Below are 12,028 nucleotides of genomic sequence, written 5' to 3' on the forward strand. Positions count from 1 at the left end.
AGGCTGCCATCAACATCAAATTAACATTTATATATTAATGTATAAATTACAATGTTTCTTGTGTCTTGTTTAATCTTCCCACGAACCTAACCCCGGGTTAGTGTTCTAAGACTATCATTAATGATAATGACTCGTCACATCATTGCATATCATTATGTATATAAACTATCGCATTAAACAGAACTTCTGCCGGCGATAGAGTTTCTTTTAACGTGGTTTTTCTTTTCCCATCCACTGATGCACATGCAGCATTGAAGCAATTTTCATTCATCTTTTGCTCAAGCACATCACCTGCTCGTCCGCTTGAGTTAACGTTGTTATTAATATCAATATTTTGATTGTTTTTTTTTTTCTATTTCTGTTTTTGGCGACCGTGTATTCTTTCAGCACCTTATTACCATCAGTATTTCCTCCCACCTTTGAACGTTTTAGGCTTAGTCATTTTGTCCGTGAACTAGCACATGCTATTAACAACTGATATGTAGCACTGATTTTTGGTTCCTGCAGCGCTACCAAAAATGAAAATGATTGTTGATTGGTTCACCAAGGCAGTGTAATGGCGCCTGGCGTAATGCTGCAGGAAAATTGTTAATTAATTGGTAGTTTATTCTCGATTGTAACATCTTAATTTACGCTGCGATAAACAGAGACCACGAACACAATCATTTCGAAATGGTTGTAGTTTATGTCAATTGAAAGGTGCAAAGGTTAAACACAAAGCTTCTTATTAAACTATTGGTCGTGCCACAGCTTCCTAGACACGTAGACGAACGTTCAAGGCGTGGTGAGAAAGCGTTTTTAATTTCGATGAATGAGAAATGTTTGTCTAAGTATTGTGGGAAAAACGTCCAAGTATACTTCTTGAAAACTCAACTTTGCCGCAGGGGAATGAACGAGCTTTAGATACTTCGCCTAATTAATTGCTCGAAGCAAATTTCCACTGATTTTAAGGTTTTAGTCTGAGCCTACCAGGCGCTTTATTAGGAATAGGTTTCAAGTTTATCGTCCACGTTAGTTCAGATTTATCACCACACAGCCGTGAAAAAGTGAATGAAATTCTGCAAAAGCAGCGCAATGGAAAACGAGAGAACAGCAGTTTAATAACTGAGCCTTCAGTTCACTTTTCAGGAAGGACGTTGCATTGACTGTTAGTGACGACATAGATGTCATGGTACATCCATCAAAGCATGATGGCTCTATATTTAATGTCTTCTAAGCTGCTCCTGCATCACCCAGTTCCCATCATGGCTCTTCTCTTCACCGCCTTCCTCGTCTTCAACTGCATCCTACTTACAAATATCGAGAGATCTAAGCAAAGTAAACTTTTAATTTGCTACCTGGTTTGTTTTGTTGTAATATCAAGTTTAAAGAAACAACTTTTTGAAGCTTCTTTTGATCCAGTGACTACAACGCCACTTCGACCAATGGAAGTCCGTTACGTCATGAAGTCTTTAACATTACATCGTTCTTTTCAAAATCAGGTATGTTAAAAGATTAGTTTGCAATATTTCACCAATTCTATTTCCCAGACGGTCGTTTCCTCGAATTTGTAACATACGCGAATTATGACAGCATAATTGCTTCTTGTCACTTTTCCGTTCTTGAAACGAATATTTTCTAAAGTTAATAAATTTTATTGCTTTCAATTCTCAGAGTGGATTGCGTTTAAAGTATTTCAACAAAGATGGCGGACCTCACTTCAATGAGGGAATTATTCTTGAAGCAAACTCAAGTTCAGAAAGGTTAAGGAGAAAGGAATCAAATGACATCGCGGGCATATTTCAACCAATTACGTCACAATCCACCATCAATCGAATACGAAACATACTGCAAAACTTACGTCATAACAGAGGTTTACAAAGAATTGCTAAGATTTGGAACTGTACAATGATGCAAAGTATTCGTACACGTGACAATCGTCCTATTATGACAACACAATCTCTCAACTTAGAAAACGAACAATTGGACCTTGTCCTACCAGATGAGAAAATTGTCAGAGTTATTTTGAAGACATTTCGTGTCTTTACACAAACCAAAGCCACTGTGTCGTCACAAACATCTTTCGACCCGCTTTCGGACGTAAATGACCCCACTGATGACGCAACGGAAAGAGAAGCAGAAAACTTGCTAAAAATTTTAAAATTGCAGGGTGTTCCGGGAATTCCCCGAGTGTTTGGTGTTTGTGTTGTCAACGAAGACATGACGTCATTGGGCGATCAACCACAACATTCGCTGAGGTAACGTTTTTACGGAATTGGTTTGATACTTTAGAACCTTTTCATCTTCTGTATTTTTGCCATAGCTACGTCATGGAAAGATATGATGACGTCATGCCATTGTTTTTGTCACAATCGCCATTGAAGCGTTTCATAAAATATCACCCGTCCCCTGGACCGACCGTGGCCAAAATAATTCGAAATGTCGCTAAACTTTTCGAAACTCTGTTTTTAAACGGGTGAGTGTTACGTCATAATCGCACGTTATTGCCACATCCCTGCTCTCTTGCAGCATCTAGCGGAAAATTATTTAGTAAGAAAGGTTTGCTTCTAGAATTTTTCCTGCCAAATTATCAGCTGATGAGATCGTAGTTACAAGAAGTTATGACGTCAAGGTTACATCAACGGAATATTTTGTTTCGCTCACAAGTTCAAGCACGACAAACTTTAAGAGGTGATTCCGACTAACCTTTAACTTGTCTATGGTGAACTTACCGGATAACTATCCAACCTATTGCTTGGCAATTACAACAGAGCTCTCTCCGACCTGTCCTGTCGCTCATGGGACGAGTGTGCGGCCTTAGAATGGAACGATCACGATAGGGGAATTCCCGGCGCCCACAAATGCCAAGACTTTCGAGGTCACTGTTCTACTCACAACAGGTGTGACGTCATGAAACACGTAACGCTACGTCATGCACACGACTACGTTCGTATAATCAAGCGTTGTATTGAGGACGTTATCATTTGAGGAAGTTGATTTCCAGAAATTTTTGACAGGTGCTGGGGTTACGATGCTAGCGTGCATCTGTGCGTTTACTCGCGTTGGATTTTTAAGGAGCTTATTGACGTCATTCCGTCGTCATGGAAAGGGAAAAGATTAATTACGTCATTGCTGACATGCACGGGGCAACCCGACCCGGAATACCGATGCGACTGGACTTACCTCCATGAATCAGTCAGCAAAATTATCAGCGATTGAAGCACAAGATGAAAAATTGCTGAACTCAGCACAAATGGAGAGCGGTAAACTGTGAGTGGTGTGAGTGGTGGCGCTGATAAGCTAACTACAGACCATGTTATATCCGGCTGCTCAACCTATCATGCGCCCCACAGAACGGATGAGCGGCGAATTTTGAATGAGTGCACGATTCAGCGGCACCTCAACATCTAATCTGGGTGGTTGGATAGTTACATCTGCTTCACAAAAATAAAAGCCTAGACATCGAGTCTGTACCGTTGACTTTATGTTTATACCTTCCTACCTCGCACTGAAGTTATTCTATCTATGTATTACGCCATTAAAAATTTCTAAAGGGTTGATTGAAAAACAGCTTAGTGTACGAGATTCACGCAAAGCCGGTCATAGTTGCAGAAATAAATTTATTGCAAAAAAAAAACACTTTCACTTTGTTGCAAACTTCTGCCTCAAACAGTTTTTGTGCGCTGTGATGGGTAACCGGAACACTGGAACACTATTTTTATCTTCGCCATACAAATGTGGAAAACACTATTGTGACGAAACAAAACATCGATTAGAAAGTCGACATCATTCGATAAAAAGATCAGAATAGAAATCCAGAAAATCAAATATAATATATAATATAATAAATCAAAATAGATCGGAGGAAATGCTGCAAAAAATACAAACCATTTGACATTCAACGAAACTCACGAATTTCGACGATAATTTTTAGAGGCTCGTGTGTGTCGCTGCTTGCCCAATTCCTCCCTGGCAAGGTTCCACAGAGTGTGGAACGACTGGTGCTGTTTGGAAAAATGTTCAACAAGGACGATCTCACATTTCCTCACCCCCTGAGACAAATTTTCCTGAAACAGAGGAGCAAGTTGCAATAGGGGTGGCATAACCTCACATAGTTCGTGTTTAAACCAGGATGAGAAGCCACACTCGATCATATCGGTAAAAGGTCATTGTGTCGTGAATAATTTGCAACACCAAGAGTTTCTGAAGATACATTTAGTGACTCAGCATTATACGTCATAACAATGACATCATCTGCAGATATACCAGGAATCTTTTTATGGTAGCTGATTTTCGATCATCTTCGTCTTTGTCTTCTCCTTCCATCAAATCCTCCGGATCCAATTTGCACGCATCCCTTCAAGAATTACGTCACAAATGCGTTAATATTACGACATAATTGTAGGAACAAATGCTATTCTGTATGGCATACCTGTCTAGGCAGGACAAGGTAATATAATCTGACATGATGGACCCAACCCAAAAAGTAGAAAACACAACTCCCGCTTTTATGCATAAAATACCCACCAACTTCCCGCATAAAGTACGTGGCGTTACGTCGCCATATCTGCGAGCGTAAACAAAAAGCTTCAAATCGGACGCTGAGGAAGTGTTTCTCAAAACTACGGGTTTTGTCGTTATGTTTATCACTACCCGCCGTACCCGACCGTGGTGATGGTGATGATGGTCCACCAAAATGAATGAGGAATGCTGGGGAATGAAGCTCCGTTGGTTTCATGCTCGGCGACAAAGACGAAGGTCGAGAAAAGTACGACAAGCACCATCTTAATAAGAAACAAAACATGTTTGTGAAGAAAAATTTAACGATCTCTTTGACAACTTTGGTAACCATCAACGATTTAAAAATTATTCGTCACTAGATCCGACCTACCAGTATACTAAGCAAGTAGAACAAGAGTATGGCAGCGCGTCTCACGACAACGAAACTTGCAAGGCGAAGTTCTCTTGAGTATTGTGACAGTTTCAAAATTCTCAGCGATCGAACCACACCAATAAATCTGTTCAACAAGCCAATGATTTTGTGGCAATGACGACTTTAAAACTGAGACATAGCGTTTAATTTGGGGCTTAATATTGTTTGCTTCATTGGGGATGAATTGTGTTAACTCGATCAGCAAATAAAAAAAAAAAGAAGGATATTTAACAGCTCTATATATAATAGAGAATAACTTCCCTTCTTAATTTGAAATATTTGGGTACCTGCTTAGGTTGATGATGTATCGCGGTCGGCGCTTTCCAAGGTACAAGATGTTGAGAGAAAGATCGATAAAGTAGGCGACGACCGCAACAATGTCGTTAAGATTCAAGGGATTCTAAACAAATAATCCTTTTAAAACATAGTTCACAAATTGTTATTTCATTATTGAATTCTGTTGTAATGTTTCAGTCATGTACTGACAATTTTAAGTTACCGGAGATACTGACCTTCAAAAATTTGATCTTGCCAGGGCAAGAGATGAACCTGAGAATCAGTTGGAGGAGAAACCAAACGATGCAGCACATTTCGATGAGGAATAGGATCGCGGCAGGGCTACCCATGTACGCCTCCAGGACGAACCATCGGTTGGGAGATGTGCACGGTTGCTTCTCCATCTCGGCACAAACTGTGTACAACGTAATAAAAACGTTATCACGTGTGCATGTGCCATGAAGATAAACAGACTTGGTAGTCTTTTCTTGACGTAATTTGCGCGTTTGATGCGTCACAGCGGACGCTTGTTGCGATTGCTGCTGCAAAGAGGATGGAATCACAAATTTACTGTAGAAATCATGGAGTAGCTTTTTGTGACAAGAGAACTCGATCTGGCATCGCGCCAAGGCGTATCTGAGCTTGAGATTCAAGCTAGAATTAAAGCTGCATTCGTTTAGGATGGCCTTGCTTTCCTGTACGACAATGTCTTGGGAATACAAGGTTAACAACGGTACACCAGTCGTTGAGACAAAATCGCGGTCTCTCGACGAAACATCCGTGCTATGATTGTTCAAGAAGCTTTCACAAGCGTTTAAAGCAGGGATGAAGCTTTTGTTTAGGTCATGATGTAATGGTTTAAAACCTGTCAGTGTTTCCAAGCAAAAAACGACAACCGACACGATGATGACGAGAACCGATATGCAGATGATGATGTGAGACAGCAATGAGCCTTCATAGTTTTCGAGAAGTTTCCAGAGGAACTTTCTTACTCTTCCATCAGGTACCGGTTTTTCCTTGGAACAGCGAAGTATTCCCTCTTCGAGTAGAAACTGCTTAAGCGTGTCACGTCCAAAGGAATAAAACTTAATGTCTTTTATGAAGATGTCGATGGAAATGTTATCCGGCCGCCGGAGGACGTCCCCTTTCACATAGAAATCTAAAATGGCCTCAAACATGTCTTGGTTTCGATCAAAAAAGTATTCGTCCCGTTTTCTATCGAAATACTGCCTTTTTTTCTCCGAGTTGCCTAGCAACGATTCCGGATGACGATCGAGGATTCTGGAGTCAACTTCAAATATCTTTCCGGAAACGTTAAATCGTTGTTTATAATTTTCCGGGATGTAGTCGCGGAAGCGAATACATTGCCAGTTATGATCACCATCTACGGCCGTGGGTAACAGTATTATGACGTTAGCACGGCGACTGCGCAAGATATCGGAACTGCTTCTGAAAAACGGAAAATGACAAAAAGCGACGAACGGATGAAATGACCTACTTAGTTGCCGTTTTGAGCCTCAAGGTTATCTCCAATTACAAACTTGGCACTTTCTGTTTCTTCATTCCCTGAACTTTTAATCAATGACGTAGACGTAGACCTAGCTGGATAAGGTGACGTCATACACTCTCGCTCAGTATCCGACAGCCACTTGGTGCTTTGCCTCTGTGAATCGAAGAAGAATGGTCAAGTTTAAGTTTAAAATTCACTTTAAATTCAAGTTCAATGACCTTTCGGTGACGAAGATGGCTTGGCTCGGCGTCTGACAACAAAAGATCCGTCGACAGGCCGTTGTCGTGTGACAACGTCATCCGGTTATCGCTTGGAATACTCGATGACGTAATACGTTTGTGGTTGTTTTTGGATGTGATGTCATACTTATCCATGTGAGAGTTAAAAGTTACACTTGTGAGTTGTGACGTCACGAAGTATTTTCGACGTTTCAGTTTTAATGAATGACGTAATTCAGAACCTGTCATTCAAATGCAATATCATAGATGGCTAGTTGTAATGAAGTGAATTCCAGGTCAAGGTCACCACATCGCGAAGGAATTAAAATGTATTGGATAAACTAATCGACATCTGCTATCGAGAACTAAGACTGTCAACTTTTATAGAAACAATATTTGCGAAAGGTATCAAGCCAGATAATTTGAGATTAACACTTGCAGGCTAAAACAATTATTTTCTAGGTTCAACTGATCCTCTTCTTTAAATGCAATTAAGAGGTGCAAAATTTCTTTTCCGACTTGTAAGATCAATGAGGAATTTTTTTCAAGAACAAATAAATCTATATACAACCCAACTTTCTTAGCCGCTGTTCGGCTCTTCCTTACAAATGGAATCACGTTGATTAAATTACTTGGGTGCACCGTACACTCAGCTATATGGTCAAGCTCTTTTCTACCACTCAATTGTTACAATTGACATAAATTGACAAAGCTAAGACTCTTTGTCTGACAAAGATTGTCTTTAATCTTTTTTAGTTTCTGGTACTGACGTTGAAACTCTTTCATTTGAATAGAATCGCGCCATTATTCTGCTCAGTGCTTTTAAAACAATTTCATGCCGATTCTCATCAATGACGACTACTTAGTGTCTTTGAACACATTTGTTTGACCAGCGCCTTAGTGCCTTATGTGCAGCAGTTAATGTCCTTCTAATCCTGTTGATCACCGGTGATTAAGGTAAGTTAGGCTCCTTCGAGTATCTTTTGTTAATAAGACAACGCTGCTATAGTTCCAAGTCGAGCACTGCGAGTGTTTAAGCGAGTGTTTTACGTTAATAATTTGATAGAGTGGGCATGCGCATTCCTAACACTGATCTGCAATCAATTCCACGGCTTCAGTTTGACATTCCCGCCTAAAGAAGAGTCGCTTGAGGTAGTATAGTCATAGGTGTGTGCGAAATACGTGGCATGCTTCTAGTAAATGGTCACCTTAAGCATTAGTAGGTGCGCTTTCTACGGTAATCAAGCCTCAAGACCACATTTTAATCAAATAAATATCGTGATAAAAATTTCAAATTCCAAAGCTGTAGCTACCCTGAGATTACTTGTGCTAAACTACATTCAATAACTTAACTGGGAACGTGTAATACTCGACATATTTGCCTTTGTAAATTTTCACTGCATATGACTCCAGGTTGGTGTTTTAGAATGCGTTAGTAAATTTACTGTATAATAAAACAAACAAAGATTTGATGGCATTTTTTGGTGTTTGACGCCACCTGAAATGGCTTTGATCGTTTCTTAACACTTAGGCTTCATGCCAGTTTAATTTTTAACTTTGATAAATACAATGTTGAATTTATTCAAGCCAGGGCTTCTTTTTCAGCAAAAATTTCAGAACTAATTTGAAAAACATCGGCAAAAGTTGATATGAAACCTGAAAGGTATTAAGCACGGCTTATTACGGATCTATGAATTCGCGCGTACCTTTTATTTATTGTGCCAATTAATAAACAAATTTGTTGATGTCACTTAATTTAATGAGTATTTGTTGGCAAATCAAATCTTCATGCAGTACTCTTGTAACCCAACTTTTTCCCTACCAGGAACCTTCCCGCTTCACAGCTAGTCACTTAGCTCTTTTTGTCTCATTCACTTTTAATCGCATATCTTAGGTAAAAACAGCCATCTTTTCACTACAAAGTTAAAACGTAGACTGCACCAACTATTCGTCACCAAACTATCGTACCACTCACCATCATCAGTCAACGAGGAAAAAGGATTCGCGGGTATCGTGGCATGCTCCGGAGAAGAACTGCAGGGAACAAGAAAAACGTGCGCGTGTATATAGAACTACAATTCCCTAAAAACGATAACGGTCACAAGTGCCACAACGGTAAAATATTACTACACAACTACAAACTACAACCCAAACTAGTGCCTTAACAATTGGATCATATAACATTAAAGTGTAGTGCTCCTTAAAAAAAGTGCGTAAAGATATTCTCATGGCACTGGTGACACATTCTTTTTTATTATTATACAAAAAATTGGTCACTGACTGATAAGATTTAAACGACCGGTTCGAAAGCATCATTTTGCAAAGACGCCTCGGAAAAATCAGATCGTAAGTTTGTGCAAGTTCCAAAGTCTTCTCATCTGGGTATTCAACCCATTCAAAATACTCCCTGTATGCTGTGTCGTTCGAGTCCAGGTAGAGCAGATACTTTGCAAGATCTGCTGGACTCTTGAAGTCGTCGGTGTGTATGAAGGAACCGGTAGGAGCAAGTCTTTCGACATCCTCCTTTGATGGTCCCCACACCACTGGAACTCTTCCAGAAGCAATGGAATTGTGCCAAAATTTTTCGGTCATGTAATCCTTGCAGTATTGGGCGTTTTCGAACGACAGATAGAATTTATAGGTATCCAGTTCATCAGCGGATAGTTTGTTGTATACGTTCTTGTTGTTGAAGCACCTTCCATAACGACCCACTGGCAATCCAGCTTCCACCAACGCGTCAGAATAATCCTTTCGCATTTTTGCACCATGCGTGCCTTCGCAGTTATACTGACGACCCACAGCTACAAGAATATATTTATAGGCTACAAATATGTTAATAAATTACAACAAAAAATTACCAACCCCTCCCGGACAGCTTAGGCAATTGACTGTTGTTTGATGCAAAATATCAGGTATATAAACAAAATTGTTTCAAAATCTTCTCGAGCAGAGTTCTAATTAATTACCGCGACTCTCTTTTTCTTTGCCAAATGTTCATTCGCCCATTTCTTTCCCTGTTGAATAATTTTGCTGACGCATATTGACTGCTCGTATGGCGCAAAAACGTCCGCGTCACTTCGATGTGTCATTGTCCAGTTGATAAAGTGATTGCCAAACTGCCTCATATCACTTCTCCCTTCCATTTCTATTAGGATAGATGGAGCTTCGTGCGACCAAAAGACAAAGACTTGTTCGGGATCTCTGACAATAACAATTTTTTGCTATTTAAGTGTTTTAAGGTTTAAATAATATGCAATTCAGGTATAAATGCTGTCTATGTGAGAACTCAAACATTTCCAATCTTTATGGTAAAGTGTAGGCCTAAGTCAATGCACCAGAATTACAAGTGGCTTTAATTTGCTTTTATTATAAACAAATGTTTTTTTATCATTCAAAGGGTTTCTCTACACACCTGTAATGTTTCCAAGGCATAGTTTCTTTGTCCAGGTTTGAGTAGTGGAATACAACAGCGCCAGCTTCAGGAAGCTTACTGCGGTCGTAAGACGCTGTGCAACCACCCATGTCAAAACCTTCTGGGAATCCTTCATTTTTTGCACTCCATGGATGGTCCCAGAACAATATGTAAGTACGATTGCGGACTGATCTGATTGTGTTACTTTCTTGCCAAGCCCGAATATTTGAAGAATTGTTGTACAGTTGGATATTCTTTGAAAGCCTGCAGCAGAAATGGGTTTATTTGGAAAAGGAAAGTTTTGAAATCGAGGAATCTTGAAAGATGTGACGCTTTTAACGTTTGTTAGTAACTGCACCACTGGCCGCAGCCGCAATGTTTTTTTTGATTAGTTTATTTGCAGTTTAAAAGCTCTCGACCGCTCATGCTTTCGGCTAAAGTGTTAGACAACACGTTGATTGAAAACGTTTTAAATCTTACCTAAGTTTGAATAAAAGCCACACGAGATAATAGATAGCAACGAAGAAATGTAGGCACACCACTGCTAATATGAGCTTCTTAACAGACATTTTCTAAACTCATGTGATCTTACTTTTACCGCTTATACAAGTTCCTGTTTAACTGCTTTCTGTATTTACAACGGTTGCAGAATAACCTCTGCAGCTGCAACTTATAAAATAAAATTGACTATACAAGTAAAATCGATATGATATGCAGATGACCTATGTTATATACAGGTCATAGGCCTATACCTTAGTAGCTTAGTGTACTGAGCAGTGCTAAAACCAAATCATTTTTTAAAGATTCGAGTCAAGTCATTTGGGAAATTGAATTAAGTCAAGTCGAGTCAAACTACTAATTGGATCAAGTCAAGTTAAAGTATAATGCAAGTCAAATCAAGTCATGCCATTGGCTGTACGTTAACCGATCGTTCGCATCGAAATCAAATGTCTGTCAATCAGTTGGTCAATAAATTAACAACTAAGATTTAATGACTTGCGTCAAGTTACTTTCCGAGACTCAAGTCGACTAACCACAACATTGGTATTGAGTGTACATTGCCTATAGCCTAAAATTTATCTTACTATTATACTTATTATACTTACTATCTTATTAGCAAACATTTAACCTATTTCTTTCCTTGTATAAACTTTTACAACTTCCCACTTCACCTAAAATAGCGATAGTAACCTAGAGATTCCTATATATATATACATATATAACTTATATATGTAGGCTACCTATAGCCAGTGAACAGTTGAGCCAGTTGAACAGAAGATCACCAGACGTCGCTCACAACGTATACTATTTGTGACGCATGAACTTCAAAACACGTCAAAACGTTAGCATCATCATTTCAATCTTTCATTTCTTATTATAGGCCTAAGTATCAAAGCTAAACACTGAAAAAGAAGCACAGTTTAGGTTTAAACGCTAAAGCTGCCAAACATTTCCCAAGCCTATTTTAAGATAACGGGTTAGTATTGTATGTCTACTCGTTTCTATTGTGAAACAAGCTCCTACCATTTTGTCGAGGTGAAACTTTATCTGGCTTTTTGTGCCAAACAAAGAGGATGTAGTTATCAAAAACCAAACAAAGCATTCTAAACTGTGAACAAATTCTACTGTCTTAATAAAACTTTCATTAGTAACGTGTCTTTCTCGCATAAATAAATATATTTTACCAGTTACGTATTTTT

At 39.2% G+C, this 12,028-nt stretch overlaps 2 protein-coding genes and 1 pseudogene across 6 annotated transcripts; 1 reads left to right on the top strand and 2 right to left on the bottom strand.

Moving 5' to 3' along the window:
* The first annotated feature begins 697 nt into the window (after positions 1–697).
* Positions 698–3,527, top strand: LOC143463138 (uncharacterized). 2 transcript variants are annotated; one of them, XM_076961523.1, is made up of 7 exons: positions 698–1,317; positions 1,402–1,481; positions 1,654–2,237; positions 2,303–2,455; positions 2,551–2,670; positions 2,751–2,879; positions 2,997–3,527. In XM_076961523.1, the coding sequence occupies exons 1-7, from the start codon at positions 1,164–1,166 to the stop codon at positions 3,196–3,198; spliced, it is 1,422 nt and encodes a 473-aa protein (XP_076817638.1). In that variant the 5' UTR covers positions 698–1,163; the 3' UTR covers positions 3,199–3,527. The 2 variants fall into 2 exon arrangements, with proteins under 2 accessions (XP_076817638.1, XP_076817637.1); XM_076961522.1 differs by having other exon boundaries at positions 710–1,317; positions 2,551–2,669; positions 2,738–2,879; positions 2,997–3,524.
* On the bottom strand, positions 3,521–7,122 carry LOC143463137 (potassium voltage-gated channel subfamily A member 1-like). Of its 3 annotated transcripts, none has more exons than XM_076961520.1 (9): positions 6,730–7,122; positions 5,425–6,634; positions 5,200–5,312; positions 4,871–4,997; positions 4,642–4,763; positions 4,412–4,546; positions 4,246–4,336; positions 3,892–4,046; positions 3,521–3,726 (listed from the first exon to the last, which is right to left on the bottom strand). In XM_076961520.1, exons 1-9 carry the CDS (start codon positions 6,807–6,809, stop codon positions 3,645–3,647), a joined length of 2,115 nt encoding a protein of 704 aa, XP_076817635.1. In that variant the 5' UTR covers positions 6,810–7,122; the 3' UTR covers positions 3,521–3,644. The 3 variants fall into 3 exon arrangements, with proteins under 3 accessions (XP_076817635.1, XP_076817634.1, XP_076817636.1); XM_076961519.1 differs by having other exon boundaries at positions 5,425–6,637; XM_076961521.1 differs by lacking the exon at positions 4,412–4,546 and having other exon boundaries at positions 5,425–6,637.
* Positions 7,123–8,527: 1,405 nt separating this feature from the next.
* LOC143463512 (4-galactosyl-N-acetylglucosaminide 3-alpha-L-fucosyltransferase FUT6-like) lies at positions 8,528–11,427 on the bottom strand (annotated as a pseudogene). The gene is made up of 4 exons (XR_013118322.1): positions 10,809–11,427; positions 10,329–10,592; positions 9,883–10,117; positions 8,528–9,717 (listed from the first exon to the last, which is right to left on the bottom strand). The product of XR_013118322.1 is annotated as a 4-galactosyl-N-acetylglucosaminide 3-alpha-L-fucosyltransferase FUT6-like (transcript).
* Between the last annotated feature and the right edge of the window lie 601 nt (positions 11,428–12,028).

This window comes from Clavelina lepadiformis, chromosome 6 (genome assembly GCF_947623445.1).
Source record: "Clavelina lepadiformis chromosome 6, kaClaLepa1.1, whole genome shotgun sequence".
In the NCBI taxonomy this organism is placed as follows: domain Eukaryota; kingdom Metazoa; phylum Chordata; class Ascidiacea; order Aplousobranchia; family Clavelinidae; genus Clavelina; species Clavelina lepadiformis.